The sequence below is a fragment of the Pongo pygmaeus genome, chromosome 4, assembly GCF_028885625.2.
Source record: "Pongo pygmaeus isolate AG05252 chromosome 4, NHGRI_mPonPyg2-v2.0_pri, whole genome shotgun sequence".
NCBI classification, from domain to species: Eukaryota; Metazoa; Chordata; class Mammalia; order Primates; family Hominidae; genus Pongo; species Pongo pygmaeus.
Window position 1 is genome coordinate 83,177,418 of NC_072377.2, and position 20,948 is coordinate 83,198,365.

At 39.7% G+C, this 20,948-nt stretch overlaps 2 protein-coding genes across 3 annotated transcripts in view; one reads left to right on the plus strand and one right to left on the minus strand.

Moving 5' to 3' along the window:
• Positions 1-20,948, minus strand: part of HOMER1 (homer scaffold protein 1) — a 150,161-nt gene that overhangs the window by 127,746 nt on the left and 1,467 nt on the right. The gene's annotated exons all lie outside the window — the stretch shown is intronic.
• LOC129037514 (large ribosomal subunit protein eL29-like) lies at positions 18,683-19,182 on the plus strand. Its single transcript, XM_054489742.1, has one exon. The coding sequence runs from the start codon at positions 18,715-18,717 to the stop codon at positions 19,180-19,182; it is 468 nt and encodes a 155-aa protein (XP_054345717.1). The 5' UTR covers positions 18,683-18,714.

Below are 20,948 nucleotides of genomic sequence, written 5' to 3' on the forward strand. Positions count from 1 at the left end.
TATCTTGGATAAAGTAAAATTTACTTCATGTTGAGGCCTCTTTTAACTACTTCTGTCATTTAACAAATATTGCTTAATTTAGTTAAATGCATTCCATCATCATGAAAGTGCCCATATAAAAAAAAATCCACATTGAGGCTGTAATAGAATTAGTACAGGGGTACAGTTACTTTGGGTGAAACTACTTTGACTGAAAAGTGTACCCTGTCTAGAAAGACTAAAAATATGTATCAAGAATAAGGAAGATAGGATAACTTCTGAAACTGTTTCCAAAATAATAATATACTGAATTCTCAGCAAGAATCAGAACAATGTTTAAGTGCTTATACCAATCAATTAACTTCTGTGACTTTCCTAACTATGAAAGAAGGAAAAAAAAAAACCCCACTGTATTAAAGAATCCCTATACACTTTGGTTCACACGAGCGCAAGTGGTTTGCATGTGGTATGTGTACTGAGCAGTAGCAGGAAATGGGAATATAAATATTAAATGCAGTCGCAGCCCTCAAAAGACCTCTAAGACTCTCCACAGGACTTGGTTTCAGGATGTTTTCCACAGAAAAGACATCAAATGTTTAAAAAATTGGTGATATTTTGGCAAACTTAATACTTATTAGGTTGGTCTTCCAAGATAAGAGATGTTCTTTATAGAAGGAAAAGGGCCGCTAAGGGGGAAAAAAGTGATACGTATATTAAAATAACAGAATAGAACACTACAAAAATGGGATATACCCACTTCTTGCTTCATTTTCAGCAGAATGAAGAAAACGAAAACTTTGTCTTTTTTTTTTTTTTTTTTTTTAAAGACAGAGTCTCACTCTGTTGCCCAGGCTGGAATGCAGTGGCACGATCCTGGCTCAATGCAACCTCTGCCTCCCAGGTTCAAGCAATTCTCGTGCCTCAGTCACCCAAGTAGCTGGAACTACAGGCATGCACCACCACACCTGGCTAATTTTTGTATTATTAGTAGAGACGGAGTTTCGCCATGTTGGCCAGGCTGGTCTTGAACTCCCGACCTCAGGTGATCGCCTGTCTCAGCCTCCCAAAGTGCCGGGATTACAGGACTGAGCCACCGCACCTGGCTTGAAAATGAAAACCCTTCTAACTCTACTGTGCTCTTCAGGTACAATAATAACTAGATTTAGACGGCTTCAAGAACACCAGAATGTGTGGCTTCTAATCTCAGCTGGGACCTTTAAGCTCCTCAGCACTGTCTCCCATTCTTCCCTCTATTCCCAAGGCTCTGACCAATCTTTATATCCCTACACTTAGCAGATGGCCCTGCCTTTTATCATTCACTGGAATGTAAGCTCCATGAAGGCAAGGCTCTTTGTTCACAGATCTCATATACTTAGAACACCGCCTGACACATAACAGGTAATCAATGAATGTTTGTTAAATCAATGAATGAATGGAGGAAACAGAGTCCATCAGCTAAGGAATTCCCTCAGTCTCCTTCTTTAACCTACAAACTATTCATATAATCTTTCCTTTGGTCTATGAGGATGATATTCCTCCTACTGAAGGTTAACTCCTCCACCTGTGCTCCATATTGTATTCTCACCCATCTCTTTCTCAATAATTATCCCTCTCTAATATTTTAAATACACCTTGCCACGGACTCCTTTGCCAGATCCTAAAAGGAATGCTTAATTCCATTCTGTAAACAAAACCAAAAGAATTTCCTGAACCCTAGAGCTTGCTGAGCTGCTATTTCAAAGATGCTTGGTCTTAAAGGAGAAGCAGACACATTTCTAGTGTCTGCTCCTCATCCTTCAACACCTTCACTTCATGGCAATTTGATTTCCACCCTACACTTCTCAAACTTCAAGGTAAGATTGTTAAAGGACCATTACTCATCCAATCTAATTATTTCTTGCCTCATTTCATGTTTCTGCTACATTTGATCCTGGCTACTACTCATTTCTTGAAACTCACTCCCTTTCTTGGCTCTTGTGACACTATTCTCACCTGACAGCTTTCTCAGCTGCCCCTTAAATGACTATTCCCAGAGATGCCTGATCTGCTCTTTTCTATAAATACCCTGCATGAGCTCATCCACATTGACAGCTCCAACCAAAAATTATACATTCTGATTCCCAAAACTCTATCCTCAGCCCAGTTCTCTTTTCCTGAATACCAGACCAATAATATCCAACTATAAAGCATTCCCACGTGGTTGACCACAAATATCTCAAGGTTCCTTCAATTTGTCATCTCACCTTGATACAAACTTGTTTCTCTCCTCTTGGTTCCCTTTATCAACTAATGGCTGACCAAGGCAATCTCTTTTACCTCATAATATCTATCTAGATCACTGTCAACTCCTATAGACATTATTACTTAAATCTCTTGAATTCAAGCCTTGTTCTACTCTGTTTCAATTCAAGCCATTACTCTTGACTAAATTGCTGCAATTAACCTATCTTGCAATTACATTTGAGTGTCTCAGCTGGGTGCGGTGGCGCATGCCTGTAATCCCAACACTTTGGGAGGCCAAGGCGGGTGGAACACTTGTGGTCAGGAGTTCAAGACCAGCCTGACCAACATGGTGAAACTCTATCCCTACTAAAAATAAAAAAATTAGCCGGGCATGGTGGCAGCTGCCTGTAATCCCAGCTACTCGGGAGGCTGAGGTGGAAGAATCGCTTGAACCCAGGAGAAGGAGGTTGCAGTGAGCCGAGATCGTGCCATTGCACTCCAGCCTGGGCAACGAGAGTGAAACTCAGTCTCAAAAAAAAAAAAAATTTTTTTTTTTGAGTGTCTCTAAGACCCTCAAGCATTTCTTTCTCTCTCTCTCTCTCTCTCTCACACACACACCTGCCTTCTCCAAGTCCAAAACTTCCTCCATATTGCAGCCTGAGTAGTTGATCTAAAATGCAAGCATGGTAATAACTACCAACTTAAAATTGTTCTATTGCTCACCATTACTTAACAGCTTCTAAAGTCATGTGCAGGAAGAAGTTACTATTCTCCTCTATCATTTCTATTTTTATATGTTTTATTATATACACATTAAATATCTATATTTATATATTAACACAGAGAATACATGTAACTTTATAAATATACACATACGAAGGAAGATGTTCAAAATCTTTGATATGGGTACTGCATCAAAAATATTTGAAAACCATTAATCTAGAGGAAGAGTACAATCCTCTTAACATGACATAGTCATGATCTGGCCTCTATCCTTCTAGTCACACCTCCCTTAACTACCTTAACTTTCTAATTAGCATACTTCACCTCTGAAGCTTTACCTATGCCACCTCTCTACCTAAAATACCCTAACAACCACTCATACATCTTCCCCTCCCCCAGCTCTTACTTGTTTGTTAAGGCTCAAAACAAACATGACTGGCTATGTGAAGCTTTCTCTGACCTTCCAAGGTGGAGGTGGGCACTTCGTTCTCTGTGCTACCAAACACAGCATACATCTCTATTATAGCACTTAAATCACAGTATTGTAATTTTTTGTTTACATGGCTATCTACTCATCTTTGTACTACCAGTGCCTGGCATGACTCACGACACAAATTAAGTGCTTAATGTTTTTTACACGTGCTCATGAGGCACAGTGTCAGGAGACTGTAGCAACACCTTAGTTACCTGACACAGCTGAGTCAGTGCTCTGTTTTCCTTAGGTTTGGGTTGATGATCAATTTTAAGTTTTTAATTTTAACATGTGCTTACATCATGCATTGAATTTTCAGGTGTTGGTTACAGGGAGAGATTTTTAGAAAGCCAACACTTTATCATCCACCAAATTCCAATCAATTAACTGTCAACAGTGTCAACACATTCTGAAAGATGCCTTATAGAAATTCAAAAGCTAAGGGCTCAGTGATTCTGGTCAAACATGGCAAATTAATTGTACTCATTTATCTTCCTTTTCCAAAATTCCACTAAAATGAAAGTTAAGGGGAGTGGAAAAAAAGGTATAAACCTATAACACCAAAGACTGTAAAAAAGCAGCAGCAGTTCTTAAGTAACTTTAATACAGTTTTCAAAATGTATTAAAGATGGAAAATAGAAGGAATGGTGCCTGGTTTGACAAAACCAAGGAAACTATAATAAAAGTGCCTGCAAAGAGGGAACTAAGTGAACAACCTGCTGGCTAGAATTTAGAGGCAAAGGGACTGCAGAGGAGGTGTGAAGTATGCAACTGAAATGGAGGAATTGACTGAAAGTTTAAATAACAGAGCAATGAAATTCTCACCCCTTCCCACAGTCAATCAACTACCTTTTCCAATAGCAGAAGACAGGAGTGGGGCGTAAAATAGGAGCACCAGGAGAAAGGCTGCAAACAGAACCTTGTCCCCGCAAAAACCTTCCCATTCCTGGATTTCAGACTACAGCAGATGATATGCTTTGTAGGTATATAACAGAAGAATATACTTACCTTGCTCTCAGAATGTCAAGATTAGAACCCTACATTGGAAGATTCTCCTCTAAAGAAAATGAAGTGTCATAGAAAAACTTACAATCTTAGACAATAGACCTCCCCAAACTTGGGGACCAGCCAAAAAAATTTTGGCCAGTTCACCACCTAAATATCTAAGATGAAGTCCACCAGTGACAGGCCTCACTGATTCACAAAAAGCTTTTAATCACCTTTTTAGTATCATACACAGCTGAGGCTCACCAGATATTCCAGAATAGTTTCCAAAATGAAATAAGAAACTAAACGAACAAGAAAGGAACACAAAAGAAAGAAAATTCGGCGAACAGAAAAATTTCAGGCCAGGCACGGTGGTTCATGCCTGTAATTCCAGCTCTTTGGGAGGCAGAGGTGGGTGGATCACTTGAGGCCAGGAGTTCGAGACCAGCCTGGCCAACATGGTGAAACCCCATCTCTACTAAAAAATACAAAAATTAGCCAGTTGTGGTGGCATGCACCTGTAGTCCCAGCTACTTGGGAGGCTGAGGCAGAAGAATTGCTGGAACCCAGGAGGCTGCAGTGAGCCGAGATCATACCACTGCACTCTAGCCTGGGTAACAGAGTGAGACTTTGCCTCAAAAAAAAAAAAAAAAAAGAAAGAAAGAAAGAAAGAAACATGTAGGCTTCAACAACACTGGACAAACTTAAGGATATCCAGACAGAATAAATAACAGAAGTAAGTAAGATGTCTTCTAAAAGCAGAAAACTTCAGAAGTCAAAGCAGTTTCTGGTAGTTTAAAACAATACATTCAGAAATATCAAAAAGCAGAACTCTGACCAAGAAATGGGCATAACTGGTAAGTACTGTTAAAAGTAATCAGGTTTAAAAAGATTAGAGACCAGTTTCAAGTTGTCTTGGGTATTTTCCCTATAAAAAATAGATAGGGCTGGGTGCAGTGGCTCATGCCTGTAATCCCAGCACTTTGGGAGGGTGAGGCAGGTGGATCACCTGAGGTCAGGATTTCGAGACTAGCCTGGCCAACATGGCAAAACCCCATCTCTACTAAAAAAAAAAAAAAAAAAAAAAATACAAAAATTAGCCAGGCATGGTGTACGCATTTGTAATCCCAGCTACTCAGGGGACTGAGGCAGGAGAATCATTTGAACCCAGGAGGCAGAGGTTGCAGTGAGCCAAGATCATGCACTGCAGCCCAGGAAACAGAGTAAGGCTCTGTCTCAAAAAAAAAAAGGCAGCTTAATCAAGTTTTCCCCCCTTAGTTCAAACTTCTAGTTTTTGCAACTTCAAAAGGAAGGGGCAGCAAGCAAGCAAGCATGCTTTAGGAGTCACTGAAGCTTTTGAATGGACAAAAGTCTCTCACGTTTGATTTGTAAGCTTCATTTATCAAATGCAGTCACTCTCAAAGAAGCTCCCTGGACCAGCAGCATCAGCATGCCCTGAGAATCTGTTAGAAGAGGAAATTCATGGACCCCATTCCTAGATCCACTGAATCAAAAACTCTGGCGGGAAAGGAAATCCAGCAATCTGTGTTTCAACAAGGTCTCGAGGTGATTCTGATGCAGGTTCAAAATTGAGAACCACTGATCTAATAAGCATTTCTGCCACTGTCATACTAGACTCTGATGCTCTGGTCTTCCTTCTTCAGTCAAGAGTTAAAGCATTTCCAGGCCAGGTGCAGTGGCTCACCCCTGTAATCCCTGCACTTTGGGAGGCTGAGGAGGGCGGATCACCTGAGGCCTGGAGTTCGAGACCAGCCTGACCAACATGGAGAAACATGTCTCTACTAAAAACACAAAATTAGCCGGGTGTGGTGGCACATGCCTGTAATCCCAGCTACTTGGGAGGCTGAGGCAGGAGAATCACTTGAACCCAGGAAGCAGAGGTTGCAGCGAGCTGAGATCACACCATTGCACTCCAGCCTGGGCAACAAGAGTGAAATTCTGTCTCAAAAAAAAAAAAAAGAGTTAAAGCATTTCCAAACTGACTGTATCCGACCTACATTAGAGTATCACAGTTGCTAGTAGGAACTCAAAAAATGTTTGCTGAATAAGGGATGAGGCTTCAGATGTCTTTCTTTGGCCAGAGGGTTTTAAGAATACACTGGATATGAATGTTTTTAGGCAGGATCTCTTCTCTTCACTTTCCTACAGTCCCCACCACTCCCTACTGTCTTCTACCTCATAGTATCACACATTTTTCTGCTCAGCTAATGGCAGCATAAGAGTTGGAAAGCTCTGGGAAAAATAATTCCAAAAAATAATTTTAAATCTGGATACAATATGGTCCAACCTTCTCTTACAAGTGAGGAAATCAAGTAACTTACAACTACCTCGGGATGATTCAGAAATTGTACAGTACGCTACAATTGGTCCTTCTACTTGCAGGTCTCCACTTTTTTTTTTTTTTTTTGAGACAGAGTCTCACTCTGTCGCCAGGCTGGAGTGCAAAGTGGCACGGTCTCGGCTCATTGCAACCTCCACCTCCCAAGTTCAAGCATTTCTCCTGCCTCAGCCTCCCGAGTAGCTGGGACTACAGGCGCGTACCACCTCGCCCAGCTAATTTTTGTATTTTTAGTAGAGATGGGGTTTCACCATGTTGGCCAGGATGGTCTAGATCTCCTGACCTTGTGATCTGCCCACCTCGGCCTCTCAAAGTGCTGGGATTACAGGCATGAGCCACCGTCCCCAGCCAAGTTGCCACTTTTAAGCCCCAGGAAAAATATTTCAAGATAGCGTCTCAAGCTTTCTTTTTCTGGTCTGAACTCTTTAGAAAACTAGAGCCTGCTTATGTATTATGTAAATAGATGCATAAGTATTCCAGAGGCTCATGTGTCCAATAACTACAAAGGTAGTTAACAAAGCTGACTGATGGAATTTACATTTTAATATCAACTTTGAAAACTCTATACCAAACACATGTAATAACAAATCATTTATGAGAAGTACTTTAATGTATTCAAAATACAGTTGACCCTTAAACATCGGTTTGAACTGCACCAGTATACTTACAATAATGTTTTACAATTGATTTTTTTCAATAAATGTATTAGAAAAATTTTTGGAGATTTGCTGTAATTTGAAAAAACTTACAGGTTAACTGCATAGCTTAGAAGTATTGAAAAAAATAGAAAAAGGCATTATGAGTGCATAAAATATATGTAGATTCTAGTCTATTTTTTCATTTACTACCATAAAATAACACGCAAATCTATTACAAAGAATTAAAATTTATCAAAACATAGGCAAAAACTTACAGACCATACATGGCACATCTAGAAAAATGCAAATACACGTAAAGATGCAGTATTACATCATAGCATAACATTAACTAGTACATACTGTTCTACTGTAATAATTTGTAGCTAACTCCTGTTGCTATTGCAGTGAGCTCAAGTGTTCTGTCTGCTTAAAATGCCACAGTAAACTGTGTATCACAACACTAAAATCACGGTTCTTGCATATTTTTCATCCTTTTTAGGGCAATACCAAAAACTCTGAATAACACCACGAGACCCATATGAAGTGCCACTAGTGATGCTGGAAGTGCTCCCAAGAAGCAAAGCTGAACTGCCTGATACGTGCTGCAGATTGAGGTCTGCAGCTGTGGTTGCCTACCATTTCAAGATAAATAAACCCAGAGTAAGGACCATTGCAAAAAAGAAAATTTGTGAAACCATCTCTGTAGCTATACCAGCAGGTGCAAAAACCTTGCACTTTTTGCAAAATACCTTTTTATCTCATATTGAAAATGCGGCTTCTATGTGGGTGAAGGATTACTATGAAAAAAAACCATAGCTATTTAATATGAATCGAGAAAAAGCAGTTTTATAACTTAAAGCAAAAAGAAGATGAAGGATCTAAAGCTAGAGAATTTAATGCCAGGAAAGGATGGTTTGATAACATTAGAAGAGCTTTGGCTTAAAAAATGTCCAGATAACAGGAAAACAGCTTCTGCCCACTAAAAGGTAGATGAGTTCCCAGATGCCATTAGGAAAATCACTGAGGAGAAAGGATATTTGTCTCAACAGGCTTTTAATGCAGATGCTTCTGCCACCACAGAAGGCAAAACCAATCCCTCCTCTTACTCAGCCTACTCAATGTGAAGACAATGAAGATGAAGACCTTTAAGATGATTCACTTCCATGTAATAAACAATAAATATATTTTCTCTCTTTTTTTTTTTTTTTTTTTTGAGACAGAGTTTCTCTGTCACCCAGGCTGGAGTGTAATGTTATGATCTCAGCTCACTGCAACCTGTCTCCCAGGATCAAGCGATTCTTATGCCTCAACTTCCTGAGGAGCTGGGACTACAGGCGTGCGCTACCATACCCAGGTAATTTTCACACTTTTAGTAGAGATGGGGTTTTGCCACGTTGGCCAGGCTGGTCTCAAACTCCTGGCCTCAAGTGATCCGCCTGCCTCAGCCTCCCAAAGTGCTGGGATTATAGGTGTGAGCCACTTCACCCAGCCATTTGTGTGTGTGTGTGTGTGTGTGTGTGTGTGTGTGTGAGAGAGAGAGAGAGAGACAGACAGACAGACAGACACACAAGGTCTGGCTCTATTACCCAGGCTGCAGTGCAGTGGCAGGATCTCAGCTCACTGCAACCTCTGCCTCCCAGGCTCAAGCCATCCTCCCACCTTGGCCTCCCCAGTAGCTGGGACTACAGATGTGTACCACCAAGCCTGGCTAATGTTTGTATTTTTTGTAAAGACTGGTTTTCACCATGTTGCCCAGGCTAGTCTCGAACTTGTAAGCTCAAGCCATCTGCCTGCCTGGGCCTCCCAAAGTGCTGGGATTACAGGCATGAGCCACCATGCCTGGCTCCTTATGATTTTCTTAATAACACTTTCTTTTCTTTAGCTTACTTTATTGTACGAATACAGCATATAAAACATATAACATACAAAATATGTGTTAATCAACTGTTTATGTTATTGATAAGGCTTCCAGTCAACTGTAGGCTATTAGTAATTAAGCTTTGGGAGAGTCAAAAGTTAAATGTGAGTTGGTGGGGCAATTAGTACCTCTAACCCCCACCATGTTCAAGGGACAATTGTATAATGCATTGTGCAAGACTTACTTACACTAAAATTAAAACGCAGCTTTTTTCAGTACCATCTATAAGGAAAACAAGATACATTTAATGAACTCACCTATAAGCAACTAAGTTTGCAATAAAATTAAGTCATTGTAAACTATTATAAGGAGTTAGAAACCCTTCTCCAAATGAACCTGTATCTATGCAAGCATTCACTGAGGAGCACCTGCTCTAAAGGTAAGAGCCGCAAGGAGCTGGGGGAATCCAGCACATGATCTGCCATGTCAAAGCTATATTACCTCCCATAGTCACAATTTCCCTTTGGGCTGCGTCTCCTTTCCCATAAAAAGTACAGTTTAGTGCTAATACTCTAATAACCGACAAGAGAAATACTCCTTACATTTAAACAAGTTTTGCTAGCACTAGAGTAACTACTTCTTTAGCCAATCTTGAAAAGAATAAGATAAAATTTGAGATAAAGCTAAAATTGATACAAATATATATAAGTATCTAGATGTAAGAACAGTAACTGGTCCTGATAATTTTTTTTTTTTTTTTTTTTTTGGGGACAGTCTCACTCTGTCACCAGGCTGGAGTTCAGTGGCGCGATCTTGGCTCACTGCAACCTCCACCTCCTGGGTTCAAGCAATTCTCCTGCCTCAGCCTCCCAAGTAGCTGGGATTACAAGTGCACACCGCCACGCCCAGCTAATTTTTTTATTTATTTATTTTTATTTATTTATTTTTTCTTTTCTTTTATTATTATTATTATACTTTAGGTTTTATGGTACATGTGCGCAATGTGCAGGTAAGTTACATATGTATACATGTGCCATGCTGGTGCGCTGCACCCACCAACTCGTCATCTAGCATTAGGTATATCTCCCAATGCTATCGCTCCCCCCTCCCCCCACCCCACAACAGTCCCCGAAGTGTGATGTTCCCCTTCCTGTGTCCATGTGTTAATTTTTTTATTTTTAGTAGAGATGGAGTTTCACTATGTTGGCCGGGATGGTCTCGATCTCCTGACCTGGTGATCCGCCCACCTTGGCCTCCCAAAGTGCTGGGATTACAGACTTGAGCCACCGCGCCCAGCCAGTCCTGATAACATTTTACTGTAATCAACATTTTTTTTTAAAACCCTCACCCTTAAAATCCAAGAGAAGTTCTCTTTTTAATACTCTCACCTTTAAAACCCAAGAGAAGTTCGAAAACTTGATATGTTCATTAGAGAGAAACTACAAGATTCAGAAAGACTAAAAAACAAAATTTTACAATCTTACCTCCCAGAAATAAACATGGTAGCACTTTTATGAGTCTCTTTCAAACGTTTTTATGCATATACAGAATTTTATATACTTGAGGTCATACAGAACATCTAATTTCGTATCCTGATTTCTAATTGACCATTGTACCATCTTTGAAAACATTCTTTGGGATAGCTTCTACCACATGAATAGCCTATAATGTAACAACCTAGATTTTACACTGATGACTCAGAATATACAGTTAACCCTTGAACAATTTGTGAGTCAAGGGCACTGACCCACGCTCAGTAAATCTGCATGTAACTTTTTTTTTTTTTTTTTTGTGAGACGGAGTCTCGCTCTGTCGCCCAGGCTGGAGTGCAGTGGCGCAATCTCGGCTCACTGCAAGCTCCGCCTCCCGGGTTCACGCCATTCTCCTGCCTCAGCCTCCCGAGTAGCTGGGACTACAGGGGCCCGCCACCACGCCCGGCTAATTTTTTGTATTTTAAGTTGAGACAGAGTTTCACCGTGTTAGCCAGGACGGTCTCGATCTCCTGACCTCGTGATCTGCCCGCCTCGGCCTCCCAAAGTGCTGCGATTACAGGCGTGAGCCAGCGCGCCCAGCCTGCATGTAACTTTTAACTCCTCAAAAACTTTACTCATAACTTATTGTTGACTGGAAACCTTATTGATAACGTAGTCAATTAACACATTTTGTATATGTATTATATACTGTATTCATACAATTAAGTAAACTAGGGAAAAATAAAACATGTTATTAAGATAAGCAGGCCAGGCATGGTGGCTCACACCTGTAATCCCTACACTTTGGGCGGCTGAGGCAGGCAGATCACTTGAGGTCAGGAGTTCGAGACCAGCCTAGACCAGCCTGGTCAACATGAAATCCCGTCTCTACTAAAAATACAAAAATTAGCCAGGCTTGGCAGCATGCGCCTGTAATCCCAGCTACTCAGGAGGCTGAGGCAAGAGAATCACTTGAACCCAGGAGGCGAGGTTGCAGTGAGCCAAGATCGTGCCACTGCACTCCAGCCTGGGTGACTGAGTGAGACTCTGTCACAAAGAAAAAAAATAAATAAAGAGGCCGGGTGCCATGGCTCACGCCTGTAATCTCAACACTTTGGGAGGCTGAGGCAGGCGGTTCACCCGAGGTCAGGAGTTCAAGACCAGCTTGGCCAACATGGCAAAACCCCGTCTCTACTAAAAATACAAAAATTAGCCGGGTGGGACAGAGCAAGACTCTGCCTCCAAAAAAAAGAAAGAAAGAAAGAAAAAAGAAAATCATAAGTAAGAGAAAATGTATTTACTATCCATTAAGTGGAAGTGGATCATCATAAATATTCTTATCTTCCTCATCTTCACATTGAGCAGGCTGAGGAGGAAGAAGAGGAAGGGTTGGTCTTGCTGTCTCAGGGGTGACAGCGGTGGAAGAAACTCTGCATATAAGTGAACCCACACAGTTCAAACCTGTGTTGTTCAAGGGCATCTGTACTAAAATGTTGCAAAATACAATTAAACAGCAATGTCATCATTAAGGTCTATTTCCACTATACTAACATACGCATAGCAATAAATATCAATTTAACAATAGTAAAATACTAAATGAAAGCAACAATGAAATACACAACTAAAATCTTACAGATTATCACTTGGGTAAGGAAAACAGCAGCCTGCAAGATCTAGAATTTTTTTTTTTTTAAATCAACAGACTCTCGAGAAAGATGAGTTTAAGAGTGACTTGGGAGTAGTCCCACTGAGCTTAATGTATACAGATCCCTGGCAATACTGAGTAAGCAAGAGTAGGAGGAATCCTCAATCTGTAAACATCCTGGGAGCTGGCAGAGTGATTAAGCAAAGCACACAAATTTTAATGTTAAAAGCCATGAGACAGTGATTCATAACAACAGAGTAAGAAAGAAAACAGCACTGTTTTACAAAAGAATAAGCAAAAAAAAAAAAAAAAAAGGCACAGAAAGGTAAAGGGATAGGCTAAGCAACTTAAATATTATAATAGGTTCAAAATATTTGTCCCATATACATTTAGGAATGTACAGACTTATCTTCCAGGAAGACTGACTGATAGAAATTCCTAATATGAGTATTTTGAGGTCTTTGATAGTCATGTCCTAAAGATCATTATTAAGAGCCTAATGAGGGAAGCTAGAAAGTAACTGGGCAGAAAATTCCAGCTCACACAAAGAAAGTCTTGTTCAGAACAACTCTTATAAATACTTAAATAAAACAGAAGAAAGACAATAACTACTTAAGATTGAGATATACATAAATATAAAAGAATCCAAAAATTTACCTAGAAAAATTATCAGAAAAATAATTGGTATATCCAACTATCGGCCTAATTGCTAGAAATCAGGATTTTCTGTATATGAGCACTAATTCCCCCAAATCCTTTCAACTAATATTGCACATGTGTACTGCACTATGAACTTGTGGGTTAGGAAGCACAGTGTATAATACCCAAAGAGATATGTATCAGCTATGTCTCTCAAGAGACTTCTATTAAGACTCCCAACTAGGCTGGGCACAGTAGCTCATGTCCATAATCCCAGCACTTTGAAAGGCCGGGGTGGGTGGATCACTTGAGGTCAGGACCAACATGATGAAACCCCATCTCTACCAAAAATACAAAAATTAGCCAGGTGTGGTGGTGCACCTGTAGTCCCAACTACTCGGGAGGCTAAGGCAGGAGAATCATCTGAGCCTGGGACATGGAGGCTGCAGTGAGCTGAGATGGTGCCACTTCACTCTAGCCTGTGTGACAAAGCAAGACTCTGTCTCAAAAAAGACTCCCCAACTAGACAATGACAAATTAGGAATAAACCATTCTATGGAAGGGGAGGGAATCAAGGACATTCTCCTCTACAGGACTCTGGACTCTGAGGCATGTGACCACATGGATCCAGACATGCCAATAGACATGACATAATAAACATGACTTTCAATGATGTTATAAAGTAACGAAATTGCTTTAGTATCTGTGTTCCCTAAGCACAGTTTTTTGTTTGTATTTAATTTCTACCTAACTCTTGCTTGGTAATTTTACAAAAAGCCCTCAATTCTTACAACTTTTGTGCCTTGAGGACTTGGTGCCAACACTTCTCAAAAGATAACATTGAAACTCTTCTTGTTTTATGGAAGAACATTAAAATAAGATGTTCGTAAAGCCAAGCTAATTTTTTAAAGCTAATATTAATATTAGGTGTTAAGAGATAAAGGTGATTTTTTAAAAGGCAGAGAAAATGCAAAGGTAAGTGTACTATGAAGATAAAACATTGATTAGATTACTGGTTTTGGGGGGTTTTATAAACAATTTTATTTTCTGATATAAGACAGAAAACAATGACTTTTTGCCTTCCTTTAGTAGTCTACCTTAATAGAAAAAAAATAAATAAGGGTAAATAAAATTCAGTTATTAACTAAGTCAAATGTTAGTTCTATATATAAAATTATTTTAGCGATGCAAGAGCCATACTGGCTTCACAATCCATTTTTGGGCGGACAAAACCTCACTAAAAGAATAGTAAAAAAGAAGACGCTATAAAATTAATTCTATTATCTGAAATGTTTAGCAGACAAAAAAAAAATTACATTAATTCTAAATTGTACTTACCAGAGAAGTGAACAAATTTTTTAAAACTTTTATTTTTTTATTTTATTTGTTTATTTATTTATTTTTGAGATGGAGTTTTGCTCAGGTTGCCCAGGCTCAAGTGCAATGGGGCGATCTCAGCTCACTGCAACCTCCACCTCACAGGTTCAAGCAATAAAAACTTTTAAAAACAAGATTTTAAAAAATGCAAGTAGAAGAAAAAGGCAAAGCAAAAAAGATTATATGTGTTGATAATTTCCCTCAAAAATACTGCTTAAAACAAGCAGCATTGATTCTTACCAGTTTCATCTTTTTTTCCTTTCTCAGACATTTCATGAAGGAGCACAGAAATGACAAATGTGTTACACTCAGGAGAGATGGAAAGAGGAGTATCAAAAGGTATGAAATGCTAAAATTAAGAACATAAGTTCATCAATAAAGTTGACTCTTTTAACAGAGAGTCATTATGGATGTCCTAATTTTATAGACTATGGAGAGGTGTGCTGTAAAAATTAAGATTAAAATACACGATTTTGGCCAGGCATGATGGCTCACAGCAAGGCAGACGGATCACTTGAGTCCAGGAGTTCAAGACCAGCCTGAGCAACATGATGAAACCCTATACCTACAAAAAGTACAAAAATTAGCCTGCCATGGTGGTGTGAGCCTATAGTCCCAGCTACACGGCAGGCTAAAGTAGGAGGATTGCTTGAGCCTGAGAGGTCAAGGCTGCAGTAAGCCATGACAGCACCACTGCACTCCAGCATGGGTCACTGCACTATCTCAAAAACAAAACAAAACAAACAAACAAAAACAAAAACAAAATATATATATATGTATGATTTTATTCACATACTGAAGACCATTGAATGATTAGCTTTTAAAAAGTTTTACCTCCTCTTGGCTGGGCGCGGTGGCTCACGCCTGTAATCCCAGCATTTTGGGAGGCCGAGGCGGGCAGATCACGAGGTCAGGAGTTCGAGACCCGCCTGGCCAATATGGTAAAACCCCGTCTCTACTAAAAAATGCAAAAATTAGCCAGGCATGGTGGCGCGCGCCAGTAGTCCCAGCTACCTGGGAGGCTGAGGCAGGAGAAATGCTGGAACCCGGGAGGAGGAGGTTGCAGTGAGCCGAGATCGCGCCACTGCACTCCAGCCTGGGTGACAGAGTGAGGCTCTATCTCAAAAAAACAAAACAAAACTAAACAAAAAAACAGTTTTACCTACTCTTGCAATACTCATTCAGTAAGATAGATGTGAAAATTTTATCTCAATTCTTGTAGATGGTAGATGCGCTAAAATCTACATAAATATTCCTTATCACATGTAGATTCTTTTGAAATGAAGATATTTAACAGACCTGAAACTTTGCAATGCCTCAAAATCACTCAACTTTTCAAAAACAAACAGAAATATTAGCCACGGGTCATAAGGCATTACAAATATGCAACACAAAAAAACTGCACATTTCATTCCACAAGATATGTCCTGAGATATAAATCTATGTAAAATGTTTTATAGTCATTTAAAAACTACATCAGAAAAAAATTATATCAGAAAACATTAAGCACTCAGCACTCATTTTCCCTACTCTTCTGTCCAGTTAGTCATATTAATCCGAAATAACAATCCAGTAACTAAAAATAAATACTTCAACTAAACACTAAAGACTGAAAAAAAAAAAAATCACATGGCAGTAGAGAGGTTAGACCTTTTGGGATATAACCACCTTTTCTTCTGAGATGTTTAATCACTCAAAACTATAAACTATGAATAAGGACAGTTTCTTCTGTCAACCCCTTAACTCCCAAATTCACTATTTTATGACCCATAGTTAGTGACTCCGCTAAGAACATACCATGCTCTTTGCTACATTCTTACCTCTCCACATGAAATGTCCTAATTCTGAAAAAGCCCCGTTCAGCCAAGTACACCTCTCAGTCACCATCCCTCCCCTCCCCACTTCGGAACTTTCCAGGGCCTGCCCAACTGTCCGCTTCCTCTACCCAGCCAAAGTTCATTGTTCTGGCTTGGTGTTTCCACAGGATACAAGACACAAAACCAAATTGTAAACGATTTTTACAATTGCTTTCTTATTCTACTTCCCTGATCATGTTCTTACTCTGCTTAAAACCCTTTAGTAATCTTCACACAGAAGAGAAGTGCTTTTCAAATTACCAGTTGCTAACACAGTGTCATTAAATAAATTGAGTGGGTCACCCATCATCAGTCTACCTTAAAAATAAAATAGAACGGAACAGAATAGAAACTACCAGAGTGTACCATACAAAGCAAAGGTATTATGTAGTGACATTTTATAATTTAAATACAAGCATATTGGGTTGCAATGTAAAGATGCTTATCTTTCCAATGGGTCATAGCCAAAAAAAACCTCTCAACACACTAGACTACAGGATAATCCAATCTTTCATTTGATCTACATGGCTCTCTAACCCAGTCCCTGAATAATAAGGCCCTAGACCTATCTCTTGCTACACTAAAGGGAGCTAGCTCAAGCAAACAAGCTTGTCATGCCAAACTCCTTTGCAGTTCCTCGTTTTAGTGGTGTCAATCGCTGTTCTCTCTGCCTTGAATGCCCTCTTTTTTGTCTAAGAGGCTCACTTGTACTCATCTTTCAGTATTTAACACCTATCACCTCCTCTACAAAGCCTTTTTATCCTTCCCTCAGCAGCTAATGCCCCCGCAACACACACTTTGTGTCTCCATAATGCCCTACATTATAGCTCCTACAAAATTTCATTGCACGTTTTAATTTTAGGCTTGACTGTCTGCCCAACTTCTGAAGTATAAACTCACTAAGGGAAGGAGTACATTGTACTAGCCTTCCTATCAGCAGCACTGAGCTAAGTACACGCACTATAACATAGGTTCAAAGTTGGTAAAATGAACAAATGAAGAATTAAGGACTCGCATCTAACTTGTCTATTGTCAGATATGATAGGGTGGTTATCTTTGCAATAAAACCCATTTACAGTGCTGGATCAAGATTTTCACATTTTTGCTACAACCCCTAGAGAGCAGAACCCTGCAGTTTGAGGCAGAAGGAGGTGTCAGCTTCCCATCTTTCAGCAAAGAGACTCAGTTTGGGCTGCAATGTAGCAGCACTCATTTCCATGCTTCTGGAAGTTATTTGGGGAAAGAGGGTGAGGAAGGACTCCAGAAGCTCCCATAGGCAGGTGAGATAACTCAGAAACAGCATTAACAGATTCCATTAGCAGGGAGAGCCCCATTTTATGCATAAGTAGCTCTTAATAAGGGAAGGGAAGGGAGGGAAAGAATTCTTTACCATTGCTGATGGCGCTAGTTTGCCAAAATGAGCTAAGTAAAAACAAAGGGTTTCATGAAATAACTGGTTGAAGTTACTTGATTTCTGTTGCCTACTCTAATAGTTCTGAAATAGCTACTGACTCACTGCTGTCATTATGAGATACTATTTGGAGGAGGGAGGTGGGGGTCATACCTAACAGGGGCTCCTCACTGAGGCTTCAAAACTTTACAGAGACTTCATTTTACATACATGAATGCCTTAATTTTTAGGGGATCTGATATACCTATTTTACAAACCCATACTTTAGTTGCCTTCATTGCAATTAACAGTTCATGCACCATCCAAGATACTTTGACAGACTTTGCCAACTGTCAAGTTTCAGCTGTTCTTTTCCATTTCCACAAAGTTCATAAACTACTATTAGGGGAGCCATAATTTTTTTCTGCCCAATCACTGATTTTATTAAAAATAATTCCTTTGCTTAGACTGCCCCTAGACTTCCAATAATTATCTACAATTAAGACAAAAATAAATCCTTATTATAACCTAACATTAGTTTAAAAAAAGGTTGTAATATGTGAAACACTTTACCCACAGTATTAAATTTTAGATATCTATTACAGTAAGGTAATTAAGGATTGCCAAGGTAAAGCTTTAAAAGCCATTTAAAGCCCTTTTTCCTTTTGCTTGAAATAGGTCCAGGCAGCTATGCTAATTCCACAAACATTTATTAGGCATAAATACGCATAAAGTGTGGAAACGTCAGCAAATGCCTTTGCTGTATGCTCTTCTCTTCTACTTCCATCTACTCTTCCTCTCTCTACTCAAATCACTATCAATGAGAAAGGGTCATAGCCCCAAATACAGGCTTTCCAAAAAAAAAAAACAGCACCACAAAATGCTCGCTCCTTTTTCTCCTCAGTCCATATATAGGACTTTATTAACTAAAGGGCAGATACATTCATTTACAAACAAATTAATTATGCTAAGTGTCTAAATGCATGTTCTGTGTGGTGCTTACTTTCCCACTTTAAACAATAGCCCCCTTAGTATTAAATTCATCCTGTCTCTTCAGATTCTAGGCGCTTCAGGAGCCGTGCTTTAAGGTGCAGACATGGCCAAGTCCAAGAACCACACCACACACAACCACTCCCGAAAATGGCACAGAAATGGTATCAAGAAACCCCAAGCACAAAGATACGAATCTCTTAAGGGGGTGGACCCTAAGTTCCTGAGGAACATGCGCTTTGCCAAGAAACACAACAAGAAGGGCCTAAAGAAGATGCAGGCTAACAGTGCCAAGGCCATGAGTGCACGTGCCAAGGCTATCAAGGCCCTCCTAAAGCCCAAGGAGGTTAAGCCCAAGATCCCAAAGGGTGTCAGTCGCAAGCTCAATCAACTTGACTACACTGCCCACCCCAAGCTTGGTAAGCATGCTCGTGCCCGCATTGCCAAGGGGCTCAGGGTGTGCTGGCCAAAGGCCAAGGACAAGGATCAAACCAAAGCCCAGGCTGCAGCTCCAGCTTCAGTTCCAGCTCAGGCTCCCAAAGGTGCCCAGGCCCCTACAGAGGCTTCAGAGTAGATATTCTGTCTGCCAACGTGAGGACAGGACTGGTGCGACCCCCAGCAGGCTGCCATCTGCATAGGGCTGGGGTCCTCCTGTGCTATTTGTACAAATAAACCTCAGGCAGGAAAAAAAAAAAATTCATCCTAAGCTTCCCTTGGTAAAATGACAGGCATTCATGCAGCTTAAAGGTTCTGGAAAACTGATTTTCTTCCATGATGCTACTACTCCACAGTCTAGACAAAATGCAGCCAACAACATGAAAAACTGCTGCTTGATTTTTTTTCCTCCAACATGTTTTAAACAGAGCTGCAGATGCTCAAGGGAAGCCATATTTCTAAGGTTTTGAACAGTAGTATTTTTAAGTATTTTTCTCATTTAAAATTGGTGCAATTCATCAAAAACATTTTTCAAATGCCATTATTTTTCAGCGTTAAGTGCTTAAACTGCTTAGAGTGAAAAAGGTCTCCATCAGAAAGATAGACTTCCAGAAACCAACTAGTGATCATTAAAATGAGGAGGAGAATAAAAAGAAAGTAATTCGTTTTTTACAGTTTGGAGAAATCTTTAAGTCATCTCTAAATCCTTCATTTTGCAGATAAGAAATAGAGTCCACAGAGGTCAAGTAATTTGCCTCAGATCACTAAGCTACTAATAGCAGCGCTAGAAATAGAATGAGGTATTTTAATTACTCTTAGCGGTACCCCCAAATCATGCAAGTTATATATATTCTCATCACTTGTCATTCAAGTTTTTAAAACCATTATCACTTTGTCATTAATTTCTGAGGAACGTCTCCTACAACATGTTCTAAATTTTCAAAGTTATGCATATTAAACTTCAAATTCTAACTCCAAAAAGGTACTATTCAAGAACTTTCCTCAGAAAGTTTCAAGCGTGTGTACACCCCTAAACCATCACAATGAATTTCAGAGTCCATTCTTTAAAACATGCCCCTCAACTACACTTTAGATGTGTTTGTTCAACCACACACACACAAAAAGAGAAAATTCTGGAAGTTCTTCTGCCAAAAAGCAATGACAACCTGTCAATGAAATTAGATTGCTCCATTAACATATTATGGGTTTCCAGCTTAAATTAGGAAGTGTCACTAGCATTTCATCAACCCACAGTGTGAAGAGTTAATAAAAGACTGGAAAATACACTCTCAGTTGGCTCTGGGTCAGAAGGAAGGTGTAGATCTGATACTGTTAACACAAACTGAAGGACTGAGCTTAAAAGCGAAAAACAAAAGGAGTGAACAAGTTCCTTAAACAAAAAGCTTTTTCCTACGGAATGCACCCGCACCGTGGTGACCGCATCAGTAAGACTGAATTTCAGATTTTCGTTTTAATGCCCCAGTAAATCAATTCTATACATTTTAGCTTTGAACATTCAAGGACAAAACAGAGGGCACGGTGAGGGCAACAATTTACTCTGGATCACTTTCAAGGACTGTTGTCTAACCACTCATTACAATCGTTCCTTTGTGCAACTGATTATCTAAAAGTACTGAGAGAATGCAGTACTTCTCTTTGAAAGATAGCCGTCAGCAAAAGCTAAGATAATGTGATTTTGATTACAAACTGATGCAGCAGTCTGACCAGTAAAGTGTAGAATGCGTTGTCTTTGTAAATATTACTCACAAATCCATATTCAAGTTACAAACGATATATGTGTTTTTTAATGACGACCTCTGGTACCGCTCTACAAAAATGCAAAAATAACCTAAAAGGTTAGCATGCCTATTTCTTTCAAGTATGACCAGCTTAGCAAGGTGGCAA

What these genes read in the sequence shown, in the direction of transcription:
- LOC129037514 (XM_054489742.1), top strand. Translation starts at nt 18,715, where the DNA reads ATGGCCAAGTCCAAGAACCACACCACACACAACCACTCCCGAAAATGG.